A 14,897-nucleotide genomic window follows, 5' to 3' on the forward strand; every position below is an offset into this window, starting at 1 on the left:
AACCGGTTTAAACCGGAATTTGAAACTTAAAATTTTGACTCGATTTTTGAAAAATCCCTAAGGCTATAGCCTTTCCGTTTTTTCGGTTTTTGGAGCTCGAAAAATTGAAGAAAAATCCGGTTTTCAGTGGGTTTTCGCCGGAATGTTCCGGTTTCAAACTGGTTTTGACCGGTTTCTGCCTCCTACCGAACCTCCAAACCGGTTTAAACCGGAATCTGAAACTTAAAATTTTGACTCGATTTTTGAAAAATCCCTAAGGCTATTGCCTTTCTGTTTTTTCGGTTTTTGGAGCTCGAAAAATTGAAGAAAAATCCGGTTTTTAGTGGGTTTTCGCCGGAATGTTCCGGTTTCAAACTGGTTTTGACCGGTTTCTGCCTCCTACCGAACCTCCAAACCGGTTTAAACCGGAATCTGAAACATAAAATTTTGACTCGATTTTTGAAAAATCCCCAAGGCCATAGCCTTTCCGTTTTTTCGGTTTTTGGAGCTCGAAAAATTGAAGAAAAATCCGGTTTTCAGTGGGTTTTCGCCGGAATATTCCGGTTTCAAACTGATTTTGACCGGTTTCTGCCTCCTACCGAACCTCCAAACCGGTTTAAACCGGAATCTGGAACATAAAATTTTGACTCGATTTTTGAAAAATCCCTAAGGCTATAGCCTTTCCGTTTTTTCGGTTTTTGGAGCTCGAAAAATTGAAGAAAAATCCGGTTTTCAGTGGGTTTTCGCCGGAATATTCCGGTTTCAAACTGGTTTTGATCAGTTTCTGCCTCCTACCGAACCTCCAAACCGGTTTAAACCGGAATCTGAAACATAAAATTTTGACTCGATTTTTGAAAAATCCCTAAGGCTATAGCCTTTCCGTTTTTTCGGTTTTTGGAGCTCGAAAAATTGAAGAAAAATCCGGTTTTCAGTGGGTTTTCGCCGGAATATTCCGGTTTCAAACTGGTTTCTGCCTCCTACCGAACTTCCAATGGTTTGAACCGGATACTAAATGACCTCTTTGTGCTGATCGCTTCACTTGCGTATATTTGCGATCTGATAACATGCCATCGCTTTTTGTTTCTGTCTGAAATAGAAAACCGACACAGGCACATGTTCTACACGTATTGTATTCAGCATCTTCATAAACACGCTTGCTGTACATGCAAATATGATGTCACAATTTACGTAATGTTACATCGCGCAGAGGCGGAAAGAAGACATAGAGATCATATGTTAGTTATTGGGAAAAAAAACTCAATCAGTCAATTTGTGAGGTGGGTAAAACAAAACTGTGTACGGAAAAAATGATAAATCGCGTTATTCCTTGGTGCGCGTTAATTTCGCTGTTCGTTTGAGGAACATTTCAAAGTGTCCATGCTGACTGTACATACAGAAACAAACAAATTAAAGGTGCCACTAGGGGGGCGAACACAAAACATACACGCGAGGACGAACAAACTAAAATCATTTTCCTAACCGACGCCGCCGACCATGCAAGAAGAAATGTCCAGCTTTGAAAAAAAGATCGCAGCCGCTATTGATACAAGTAGAACATAAAAAAGAAACGCCCTTTTACCCAATCAGACGCACGTTCCGAATTTGCAGCTGCTTTCCTGACCAATCGCGTTGCCAAATTTGTCACGTGATATTATGTAAGACAATTGTAGCTTTGTAAGTTTGTCATTTCAACATTTCGGTTGAAATAACTGCTACTAGGTTTGTTTGTGAAAATGCTAGACCAAAAAGTCACATGACCGGTGGCAGCCTTGCGATTGGTCGAGCCGATTTGGTAAAAACTTCTACAATACGGAAACATGCAATCGGTATACACCAGGCAAAAAAGAACAACAAAAAATTAAGATCTAACAGTTAAAATCATGCCACATTCTTTACCCGGGCGGTGCGCAGTGAAGCGGGAAAAAATTGTGCCTTTCCCGCCCGTTAAGACACTAAAATAAATAACACAAGTACTGTTTGCGGGCTAGTGAGCGATTTTTTTGTCAAAACAAGAGTCCTCAGCCAGCGAGCGGAAAAAATCACACAAAACCAGCAGATCCCGCGGTGTATTGGACTGTACGACGGGAATTCCCGGGAAATTATGAAGCAAAGAGAGTTAAAAGGGAAAAAGTGAGATATAAGAGACGGTGATACATTAAGAAATCGAGAGTTTTTTTAGATTTTGTTAATTTTTTCTCCCACTATCACAGGGTTTTCTTTTCGGATTTTCGCTTGTCCATCAGCCCTGTAATCGAATTCACATTGATGTTGGTCGGAATATCGGTGAAGGCCACAGAAGATTTTCCCACAACGACAGTTGAATCCTGGAAAAATATCGAGATGATATTCATGCAAAACAAACAATATAATACCACAAACAAATCAGTTTCTAAACTGCAATTCAGCCTATACAGGTTTTGCATAATCAATTTTTGATCCAAACAAGTCCGGATTACTCTAGGTTTCTGTACTACTAGAGCAGGGGTTCTTAACCAGGGGTGCAAATGTACTTGAGGAGCAAATACAGTTCCCAGGGCAGTGGTTCTCAAACTGTGGTACGCCGGAACTTTTTAGGCTTTCTGCTATACCTAATTTAAGTCCGATCTAAAATTGCAACTCAACTGACCCAACTGTTCAGGCCTGGTTTGGGCGAAACTCGTGTCTTGGACATTCTAAAGTTGAAATTGCTAAATATGCTAGCCAGGTTGAGAAAATGGGCCTATTTTTTGGTCTATACATTCAGGGTTTAGAACATGGTACGCAGCGATAGAAAAAGTTGTTAGGTGTTAAGCGATCAATATAAGTTTGAGAACCACTGTCCTAGGGGATGCGATAGGGGTGCCAACTGCCAACAAGGAATATTGTTAAAGATAACTGCATTAAATGTACTAAAAGCCATTACTATGCTAGTCTTTTGCAAGAATTGCCTTCTGTAAGGTGGCACAGGATGATAGCCTAAGGCCCTAATATGGGTACATGACCAGAAAGAGTTTGGGAACTACATGCAAACTTATGCTAATTAGTTTTTGTTGCTCATTCTAAATTTGTACAAATTTGTGACATGGTTTTTAGGTTCACTTTGAAGCAAATGTATAAAGCTTGAGTTAGATCAAGCCACTGGGATTTAAAAGAAGTCTAAATTTGAAAAAGATAGACTAGGTTGGAAATAATAAGTATGGTATTTGTTCGCAAATTGAAAGGCCATTGCTTTTATAAGGAAATTTAGTGTAAGCTTAGAAAACAGCACTGGAGTCTAGTAAATTTGTCAAGGTATAGAATCATTGCTTTGAAATTTAACCAGCTAAACCAGTGGTTCTCAAACTCGGTTTTTGGGGCCGCATGCGGCTCCCAACTACTTATTTTGCGGCTCGCACCAGACCTCAGAAAACCACCAAACACTGCTATTTTAGCTTTCAAAGTCATATTCTTTAGTGATTTTCTTAAGTTTTTTTTTTTTTTTTGGCGGCTCCCTACACACTTAAAAAATACCATTTGGCCCTGACAATAAAAAAGTTTGAGAACCACTGAGCTAAACCAAAATGTTTAACAGGACAAAAGATTTGGTATCAACAGTCTTGGTGTAAGAAGCTATTTTAAACTGAGCAAGTACAACACATAAAGCCAACCAAAGTTTTACCTAAGAATTATTAACATGGTAATGTTTTCAGCAAGAAGATACAAGCCAATTTTTTAGTGTGAAACACTCCAGCGTTTCAATGGTTTCCGTCATCATCAGGTAAAAAAAAATTGCTTGTATCTTTTTGCTGAGAATATTTAGAACCATGAATTGTGTACCTAAGATAATGTCTGTTTGTTCAGTGACAAAAATCAACAGCCCACCAGGCACATTAAAAAGAATGAAGATCTACGTGTACGACTCAACTGTCAAGCTTTGCCTTTGCTTAATACTGTACTAGTATGCAAAATACACAGTTAAACCAGATTTGGTTAACCAGATATTCGCTTAATTTGGGGGAAAAACATGAAATAAAAAGGATTTGTAATGTAGGAAAGCTTGAACAAATTGACATCACTTAATATGGATCTTTGAATAATCGCGACACATTTTTTCGTCCAAACAGGTCTGGATTAACCAAGGTTTAGTGTACTAAAAAGCTTAACATATATGACCCACCGGTAAGGCCGAGCCTCTTTCTACAAGAAGCACATCGATTCTTCTTCGGTTTCGATGGGGAGGCTTGACTATCGTCGAGGGATGTGCCTGCTTCATCAAAACTGGAGTTCTGAAAGAAGAGAAGAACATGGTAAACAGGTAGTTATTGCTGGAAAAGCCAGTACTTGTGTTTTTGCTGGTTTTTTTATTTGGAAAAACAATATCTCTAAAATTCACATGTTAAGTTTAAAAAAACATGATATTTTGTAAAGTGTTGTTGGTTAAAGTTGATTTTTTTACATCATCTTCAGGCTACAATGCTTAATCCAGTGGGTATTGAATTATGTGCCATTTGAGGCAGTCAGGTGCAACCAAAGATTAACTTTAGATGAGACATGTTTGAACAGATTATTCTATATTACTTTCAAAGATGCAACCCTAAAATTTTGAGTACGGAAAAAAAAATTGAGAAAAGCTAGCTTACTCTATATTTACCAGCAATGAGAAAAATAGAAATCATTGTTTGAAATTCTACGTCTACATACATTTTTAGGTCATTCTTTATGTGAAACACTATTTCTCATGAGAGCCAAAAAGCAATAAAACAGCCAACAATTTTACAGAAAAGCAACTTACAATTGCCGGTTTAAACATTACACAGACATATGCAGGCTTATAAACACATGACTGGCAACTGAAGAAGGGCTACTAACACAGCAACAATATTCTAGTCTTAAAACTAAGTAACAAACCTTAGGTGATGGAGAGGTGAGGGATGTATTGGGATTCGTAGCTGATGGAATGGCTATCGGCAAACTCGAGGCACTGCTTTCCTTAATAGGGCTGAAATTAAAAAAAATACAGTTTGATAGGTCCGATAATAAGAATTGTAGACATTGCCTATATTTGCTACATAAAACTTGGCCACATATATTTGAAACTATTGAAATGCAGAATAATGGAGTTTGTTAATAAATTTTCTTTGCTTCCATGGCTTAAAAAAGGGTGGCCCTTATTTCTGATAAATGTCCTTGTTTTTTTAACTTGGGTCCTTTCAACAATTACGAAACTTTTATCTTTTTTCTCTGGCATCCGGTATTGCATAACATACTAAAACATGTTTTTGTGCCGTGATTTTGTCAAAAAGAAAATATCAAAAAATGTGGCATGTGATATGTCACGGCTTAAATAATTGCAAAGATTTTTTCTAAATGTTTGTTTCGTGTAAAAATTTAATTTTCGGTTGTCCTTATTTTGGGGTCCATGTAATATTTCAAGTATGCACTGTAGTTTGTTTTAAAGTTTACCTAATAGTGGTGACTGGGACGTCACTAGTGGCTAGGGATGCCATTGCACTTGCTACTTCACTCCGACTGGTAACCGAGCTGAAAATAATACAAAAACACATTTATAATTTATCACCATAACAATGTAAAAGAGCAGCAGATGCTAAAAAGCTATAAATACACGATACATGACCCTGAATTAAGACGCTAATCGTATTAAAACAGCATGTCACAGTAAACAAATTCCAGAAAAATCGAGATTTGGGCCAAATTGTAAAAATGTGAATAGTTTTTTAAGGTTTTAAAGATATAATGGGCCTGGCGTACTTTGATTTTTAAAAGGTTACTATGCATTTTGTGTGGATTAAAAGTGTTGTCAAATGCTAAAAGCAAACTGCAATAGCATTAAGTTACATTAGAACACAATCAGTAGGTTTTATGTGGGATTTCAACAGTTCTGTTGATGTGTGTTAGTCAATAAATATTACTGCAAGCTGTCTACAGGATTGACCTAGATAGTGCGTATGTGTCCAGTGACAGAAGGATTAAGTCCTTTAAGCTTAAAGCAGTGGCAGCTTTGGCCATTGAAACATAGATTATATATGTGACTTTATCAATGTACCAAATAAAAACAGTTTTTTTTACAAGAAACTTACACAAAAATTTAAAGGTTTGAATAGTTTTATTGTTTGGATTTAAAGTGAAAGCAATTCTTGTACAAAAAGGTCCGAAAAAGCAAATGTTGTTTCTTCACATGAAAGCGTTAAACCTTTTTAGCTCAGTAATTTGTACTGAACTTTCGAGAATGCAGCCAATTTGACAAATCACTTTAAAGTCAATTTTACAGTTTGCATACAAAATTGCGAAGGCCAGTATTGAGAAAGGCATGTTTGCCTTGGAGGGCTTTCAGATATAGACTTCTGCGAAACAAATTTAGGATTTAATTGCTACAAAAACAGATATATACAATATGTTTGGCTTCATTAAAATATGTACAGATGATCTAGGCTAATCATAAATTTGAACAAATATTGGGCAATTACTTACCTAGGTGACATCTCCACCGGCTTGCTGTTCACGTGAGTGATGCCTGAAAATAAAAATACATTAAGTTAGACACAAGAATAAACCAAATGATTTACCATTATGGACTAAGCATTGCACTGAAATCACAGCAAAAGTATATGATGAAGTAACAGATAAATTTACTTGTTTCACTTTCTGTCAGACACCTAGCATTTCCGAAGACTTTTGAAAATCAGTGGATAGCGATAAGCATGTTTTTTAATTTCTTTTTAATATCATCATGTTATAAAATATATATGTTGTCAACAAAAAAGATGTAACCTTTTAAGACTGTTTTACAGGCATATTGTGTACATTATGCATATTGCTGCAGTCAAATCACAACAAGATGACACAAGCAATGTACTGACCTAACAGGAACTAAAATACCAGTTATACACACAAAGTTGATGTGGACATTTCCTATTGGTCGAAATTTGAATGACCCAGTTACATAAAAAATGTCACTCTTATAAGTGTGAATAGTTTTATTCAGCCCTCAGTACAATTATTTAGACTTTTGAAATATTTACCCTGTCAGTAACACCACACAGCAATCTGTTTCTTGTACGGAATATAACTGCCCATGTATATGATAAGCGACATGTTTTATTGTCCAACATTTTGGCACATTCCAGGCCATCATCTAGGAAACTATTTGGGCCATTATACACACTAGCTTGTTGCTACAGTACAGAATGCAGGGTCATAGTTTACCCACAGTCGAAAGGTTGTAAATAACAATGTTTACCAGGTGAATAATTCATTAAACAAGCTGCTTTCTGCTCTGCCTGGGGCAATGAACTGACCACACCAGCTTGCGGTAAAAGCGAAGTAGTAAAAACCCACACTTACAGATGTTTGTGGTGTGTTTGTAAAATCTTAGTTGACATTAGCAGATTTTGTTAAGCATACAATGAGTCCACAAATTTTAAAAAAAAGAAATAAATTTGGGTGACATAATTTTGAACTAGACTTTTTGTAGCAGCAAAATATTGTGTTAATAGATATTCTTTTAAGATTTTTATTTCCTAAAACATAAAAGTTTTATATCCTAAAACATAACAAAGCTTTTTGTTAGTAAGATATGATTCACAGAATGTAATGACTCTTGTTGGTACAAATAAACCACCCACAGAGCTATTTTAATGCAGACAATTAACTACATTTGTTGCTTATTACCTTGGACAGTTAAAAAAAAGCTGACAAAGTTGCAATTATATGGAGTTAAGAGATAAAACGAGATTACACAACTTTATGTAATGGGACAAGCACTTAATTAGTCACTTAATTCCAAACTTAAGATGTCATAAGATTACTAATAACACCAATTTAAAACTTAACCAAACTGACTGTCCATTCTAGCTAATATAAAATAGTCAAAAACTGAGTTTCTGGTATAACAAAAAACGTAACACAACAATATATATATATACATACAATATTGTCAGGTAAAAAAAAAAAAATAGTGAAAGGTAATATCCAATCTACTAAAAAACACTGGCTTTTTCTTGTGCGTTGATGTAACAAAGTTGATATACATACTGTAGATAGCTATTTCCGTTTTAAGACTTGTTTTTGAACACTCTTATCAACTGAAAGATACAGAATACAGGATCTAAGCTATGCAGATTATTGTAAACTGGTTTAACAACATCGGATAGGTCTATAAAATTTCAAAAAGTGCTCAAACCTGGAGATTTTCGCCCTGAGTTGTTTTTCTTCTGCACAACATCTTTATAACAGATCGAACACATCCCATCAGTTTTGGGGCTTCCATAAAATCCACACCCATTTCTGCAGAGCGTTGCTTGACTCGACTGACTCGGACCTTCCATTTCTGCAGAAAAGGTTTTTGAAGTTACTATGCAATGTTTCGTCCACCAGGCTACATACTTAGGCGTGTTTCTATCCAAGGGTTGTAAATTATACAAAACACTTTCTTTTAGTTAAAATTACATGTTCTGGTGCACAGAACATTTTTTTGCATTTTTAGAAAATATGTACTGAATATATAATTGCTTCATCCATCAGATTGCACATTTAGTCATGTTTGAGATCAGCTGGTGTAAAGTTATACAAAATACTTGCCATTAGTCAAAATTACAAGTTCTTTTTACAAACAAATGTATTTTGTCATAACCCTTAATAGAAAATCTGAACAAACGTTTCATCTACCAGGTTGCATATGTATTTGACAATGTTTCTGTTCAACTGGTGTAAAATTATACAAAACACTTGCTTTGCGTTTAAATTAAAAGTTCTAATGCACAGTAAAAATGTATTGTGTCGAAATGTTTTTAGAAATACTGAACATTTTCTTTACAAACACAAATGAAACAGGATAACTTTGTCTAGAACAGGGGTGGGCAACCTGCAGCCCGCGGGCCACATGCGGCCCTTGATTAAAGGTTGTGCGGCCCGCAGAGACACTTGGATTTTAAATGTACTGAAAAACGAGTCCAATTATCATATATTTTTGAGCAGATTAGTGCGTCTGGTGCTATTTTTCTGCGACCTAACAATATGCTGCGAGAATCAAATGCGAATTTTACTTGTAGTAAGACATTTTTGGTAAGCAGCAAAGTGAAATCACCTTGTGTGATACAAAGGTGCGGCCCGCGATTTAATTATTACAATTGTATTTGGCCCCACAGTGGCAAAGGTTTCCCACCCTGGTCTAGAATTTCGCATGTCATGGTAATGTTCATAAGTCTACATTAAAACAGCACTAACTAGAAGGGTGGCTCAGCACATATTTCCCTTGCATATACACTATAACCTATTTTAAAACATTATTATATTCCCTTGGGTCCCATATCATCCACCCCCTTGGATCCCATATCGTCTTTTATAACCTTGGTTGTTTCTGCAAGCAGAAACTCATGGGTCCCCCACACATGCAAAGTTGTAAATAATGCATTTCAAGAGATAACAATGAGAAAGTTTGGTATTGTTAGGTCAAACACAGTGACCGGTACTTTACATAAATATGTTATAAGGAGTACAAACTTTTTTTAAACTCATTCCATTTATAAACTCATTCCATTAATACATTTTTGAAGGTTCTTCTATTTTATGGTCGATCTGAGAAAAAAGTGTTAAATAGTGAGAAAATAGGCTAAAACACAATAATCGGCTCCTATTAATGGCAAATTTCACATGATGGTAGGGGGCTAGTGGAGTAAATGATAGAGCTACAGGGTAAAACACAACATTCTACACCTATAAATGGGACACTCTACAAGCTATCTGAATTTCATTATTTCTGACATTGTTTAAAAAATAACCTTTTTGGGGGGCTAGTGGGGTAAATGTTGGGGGGACAGTGTTGAACATAACAAACAACAACTATAAATAGCACACTCTATAAGCTGTCCAAATTTCATCCAATTCGGACAATGTTTAAAAAATTCACCCATTTTAGGGGGCTAGATACCCCTCTAGCAGGGTTAAACACAACAATTGACACCTATAAATGGCAAATTCTACAAGCTGTCCAAATTTCATCTAATTCTGACACCGTTTAAAAAACTGACCCATTTTAGGGGTTAGTGGGGTAACTGATGGGGTTCAACACCCAAACGTATGAAATATGAAATCACAATGACCCAATCAACAGTCATGTAAAATTTTATCCAATTCAGACAATGTTTAAAATTCTGGCAACTAGAGGTGCTATAAGCAACATTCGTCAATGCTTCTGACGTCATAAGGCTGTTAACATTTCTCCTGGATACGGAAACTGTTTGATGCTGACTATGTTTCTTATTGGAAAACAATTGAAACTAGTATTACTTCACTAAACGCCATGATCTGCATTGCAGCCACCAATTTAAAACTCTCGCACAAAGAGGTCACTAAACTAACTCCCCTCTCGACATTCTGGTCATCGATTGACCTATGGAAGGAATGTGTAACCCAATTTTGGAAGCAGAACACAGTTTATAACTACGGTATCTGGTTAAACAACAAAGTATTATTCAAACGAAAACCCATCGCCTTCGAAAGTTTTATAAACGCTGGTATACTAAAGTACCAACAAATTATAGACAACAATTTAGACTATCGCAGCTTCAAAAGCGTTTGCGAAAATTACCAATTGATAAACAACAATCAAAACCATGCAAACTACCAGTGCCTTATTGCGGCAATTCCAACAGCTTGGGAAGCATACACACCTGACAAACCAGACAGAGAAACAGTCCTGGACAAAATACGGACACAAATAAAAGACAAATTATCCACAGCCAAAAATGCGTACGAGTTCTTTGCTTCGGGTAATAAACAGCAACCGATCAAGCAGCAACAAAAATGGGAACTAATTCTACAAGGGGCGCCCCTAAACTGGCCAGATATCTACAAAAACTTGCACGAATGTACAATGGAAACTAGACTGCGCTCCTTCCAAATTAAATTCAACTTAAGAGCCATTGTTCTAAACGATAGGCTTTATGGATTTGGGATTGCGGAGGCTGATGTGTGCACATTTTGTGGTGTGTGCAGAGAAACCATGTACCATTTATTTTGTGATTGTATTCATGTCCAGGTATACTGGGAAAGCGTAAGTGCCTGGATTGACAGTGCCATGTGTAATCGAATCGACCTTAACAATTGTATAAAACTCTTTGGAATCCACACTGAATGCTTTGAAAAAGGTTTTTTGAACTTGATTAACTGCTTGCTTTTGATTGCTAGATTTGTTATTTACAAAAGCAAGATTCAAAAACTGAGGCCAAAGGTGGAAATGTTTGTTTATGAGATGAAACGTTGTAAGTGCAATGAAAAATTTGTTTCTCGAAAAAATGATACTATGTGGAAATATAAAGTGAAGTGGAATGCCCACCTGCGCTAATGGCTATATGTGTTTGCTCGTTATAATCGTCTTTTTGTCGTGATGTTTATGCGCAATAAAAAAAAAAAATAATAAGGCTGTTAACACCCCTCTAACTGGCATGTGCAAAAACGCCCATCTAGTAATGCACAAACACAAGTAGCATATGTTCTGTTGCCTTTATTATACCATTCTACCACAGAAATCTTTCGTTTGTGGTGCGCAGCAACATACAAAAACGTTTTACACTTTGGGGTCTAGCGGGGTAAATACTGGGGTTATCAAGTCAAACAAAGCAGATGGCACATCTGCATAACTATATCTACCATCTGTGAAAGTTTCATCCAAATTCACCAAAGATTTCATGCCAAAAGTGCATGGACAAACTTCACCGGAGAAAAAAAAAAAAAAAAAACATAGTGAAATCAAGATGCGTTCAGGGAAGGGGACCCATAATAAATGACAAAAGTTTGGAACTAAACTGATTTAGATATGACAATAATTTTTTTTTTCAAAAACGGGTCCCTAATTTTTTTAAAACAGGTTTCACAACATGGGTTCCTTTGAGGGGAAAGTGTTCAGTTAACTTCTCATTATTGCATGATTTTCTTTGATCTCGCATATATCATTACACAATACTTAAACAGGGTTGAGAACTGTGATACTTAAGTGCTGTTTTCAGACTGTAGCTCTGCTATTCAAATGTCCCAATGCACGAAGGAGAAATGGCATGTAATCCAACTTTAAATACCAAACTCTGCAATCATGATATGGGAACATGAAAGTATTTATGATTAAAAAACACACCACAACCAGATACATAATCTTTAATTGACAAAACATGTTTAAAAACAGGCATATATACAGTTAATTTAGTTCTGCATATAGTTTTAGTTCAAATATTGAAATCCACTGTGACAAGAAACAGAATAGCATATTTGCCCTTTACAAACGGCGAAAACTGCCTTTCAATAAGATTGCAATTGCTCACAAACGTCAATGATCAACATTTTTTCCCTAAAGATCTAATCATTTATAACAGTGGTTCTCAAACTTTTTTATTGTCGGGGCCAAATGGTATTTTTTTAAGTGTGTAGAGAGCCACAAAAAAAACCAATGTTTGGTGGTTTTCTGAGGTCAAGTAGCAATGTTTGGTGGTTTTCTGAGGTCTGGTGTGAGCCGCAAAATAAGTAGTTGGGAGCCGCATGCGGCCCCAAAAACCGAGTTTGAGAACCACTGCTTTATGACTTGAGGTATTCAAATTGCAAGTCATGTCAATTTTGAGTATATATATACCAGAGGTAGTCACAACTATATTAAACATTCAAAAAGTTCCTTTAAATTACCATAATTTTAAGTCACAAACACACTTTTTACAACTTGTCACAGAAAAAAGAAATATGTTGGGATTAGTTCAGAAAGATTTTGTGTGCATAAAAATGTACCCACCTTTTCAAAATCCTGTAGCAGTAGTTAAGTTAAATCAGGTTTGCCAATGAGGATTAAATACCTACAGAGCACAATTTCAGGCAGATTTTTTAGCAATTACACTAGTGTTTTTTATGTTCTGCAATCAACAACAAAATTTCAGCTGTTAACATAAGACATACCAAATTTACACCCTTTTCCTGTAAATTTATGCTTGCTGTATTCCACATTATTAAGAGTAATGGACCAATCAGAAAAAATTGGCTATAAAAAAACTGGCAGTATTTTGACTAAAACAGTAGATTATATGAAAAGAATTTGTCAGTATCACCAACGAGACATCAGTAAATGCATGAACATTTCAGCAGTTCTGCCCAGCTGAATGACTGGAAGCATTTTGACAGGGGCACAGCAGCAACATATTAACATAATTCGACAAACCCGTATCCTGATCAAACCTGCAGAGGCATTAGGAAATTAACCCTGAATAATGCAGGGCCCTATTTGAAACCTGTTTATCCATTTCTATAATGTATGTTGGGAAATAACGCAGAGGTTTTTAATATTCAAAATGTATTGTTTCGATTAAAAAAACTCATCAGAAAGGCTTTAAAGCGCACTCCTATTTAGTAAAATAATCCTTGACTATAAGACAAGAACATTATGACCTTTAGCAGGTTTAACTACAAAAACTAGACATTTTAACTCTGAAATAGTTTCATTATGTGAAACCCTTTGGTATATATTACAATAATACATGCATAGCTTATTTCTAAAGTTAATTTTTACTTCCTAGAAGATAATATGTCCTAAATTTAAGGAAGTAGATAAGACTAATAAGTTCCTCTTCATTTTAACTCCAGCCATACCAACATCTTATTGACATGTTATAAAAACAGGTACAACTTCTACAAACTAAAAATCACTAAGCAAGGAAAGCAATAATCCTGGATCTGTGGATATGATCTCCTAAAGACTATTCCGAAATGATTTCATTGATTTGTTTTTTCATTTGACTTTAAGTGTGGGCTTTTAATACTTCATACATACATGCATAGTGTACAGAACTATCCACCCACTGTAATGTTAGAACAGCAGATATAATAATAAATACATCTAAACAGGATTGCTTAATGCACTGTTTTAACAACAAACCAAATTAACAGCCTAATGCTACTACTATAAAGTACCAGTTTATCGGTAAAATGATGGCACATTATCATTAGAACAACATAAAGGTCTAATTTGTGTGCAACAGCAGCTAAGTCATACAACATGCCAATCCCTCCATTGCCACCTCGTTACGACATGGCCACAAAACAAGACTTTAACCAGAATCTGAGTCTGTGCGACTATCTACCTAAGCTAAAAAACACCTTATCTCTTCATTATTATATTGTTTAAATTTGACACATTGTGAGCCATATTACTAACAGCTGTACATAAGAGGGTGTTTGTGGCAAGTAAAGTGGCAGAATCAAAATTTGTATCTACGTCAGGGTCCTAACATCTTACTGTGTTAAAATTGTCATTGTGCCTTTGAGATTGATTTTCGTTCACTGTTATTTTTGTAAATAACAAAAAGCAATGTTTTGTTATTTCAACTAAAAGTGACTTTTGGGCAACTATCTGAAAAGGTCAGAATTGGGGGTCATGATTTACATCAATACAACAATTTTTTTAGAAAACTAAGCTAGTCTTAAACAATGCACAGATGGCTCAAAAACTAACACAAATTTGTGCGACACATTGTCTAAAATGAAGGTACAACACAATTTAATATGGTTTAAATGTAACTTTTAAATGGGATTACAACTACGATATTAACATCAGCAAGGCTGTACTGGAGTATCCTTTTGCTGTAATGACAATTGTATATACATTATCATCGGTTTCAACATCACGTTCAAATCATTTTAATCAGGGCAACGGCACAATACCTAAATCCCCCCCCCCCAAAAAAAAAACCAAATATTACATGGAAAAAATTGTGAAAATTTATCCAATTTAGCTCTCTGGACTCGAAGAAATAAAACAACTAAACTCCAGTTAAACAAAACAGGAACCAGATTTAAAAGTTCATAATCCTAAAACTCAATGTCGAGACTGAGAAACACCTTTAGTAAATTCCTTGTCAAAAGCACTACAGACCACAATAACAGTACAATTACACATATAAGCAAAAATTCAC

At 35.7% G+C, this 14,897-nt stretch overlaps 1 protein-coding gene across 1 annotated transcript; it reads right to left on the bottom strand.

The window, feature by feature from the left end:
- Positions 1-1,093: 1,093 nt before the first annotated feature.
- On the bottom strand, positions 1,094-12,869 carry LOC145218208 (AN1-type zinc finger protein 5-like). The gene is made up of 7 exons (XM_080085605.1): positions 12,728-12,869; positions 8,138-8,284; positions 6,427-6,469; positions 5,401-5,478; positions 4,846-4,936; positions 4,115-4,223; positions 1,094-2,303 (listed from the first exon to the last, which is right to left on the bottom strand). Exons 2-7 carry the CDS (start codon positions 8,280-8,282, stop codon positions 2,155-2,157), a joined length of 615 nt encoding a protein of 204 aa, XP_079941731.1. The 5' UTR covers positions 8,283-8,284; positions 12,728-12,869; the 3' UTR covers positions 1,094-2,154.
- Positions 12,870-14,897: the final 2,028 nt, after the last annotated feature.

Source organism: Phallusia mammillata, chromosome 1 (genome assembly GCF_965637545.1).
Source record: "Phallusia mammillata chromosome 1, kaPhaMamm4.hap1.1, whole genome shotgun sequence".
Taxonomy (NCBI): Eukaryota; Metazoa; Chordata; class Ascidiacea; order Phlebobranchia; family Ascidiidae; genus Phallusia; species Phallusia mammillata.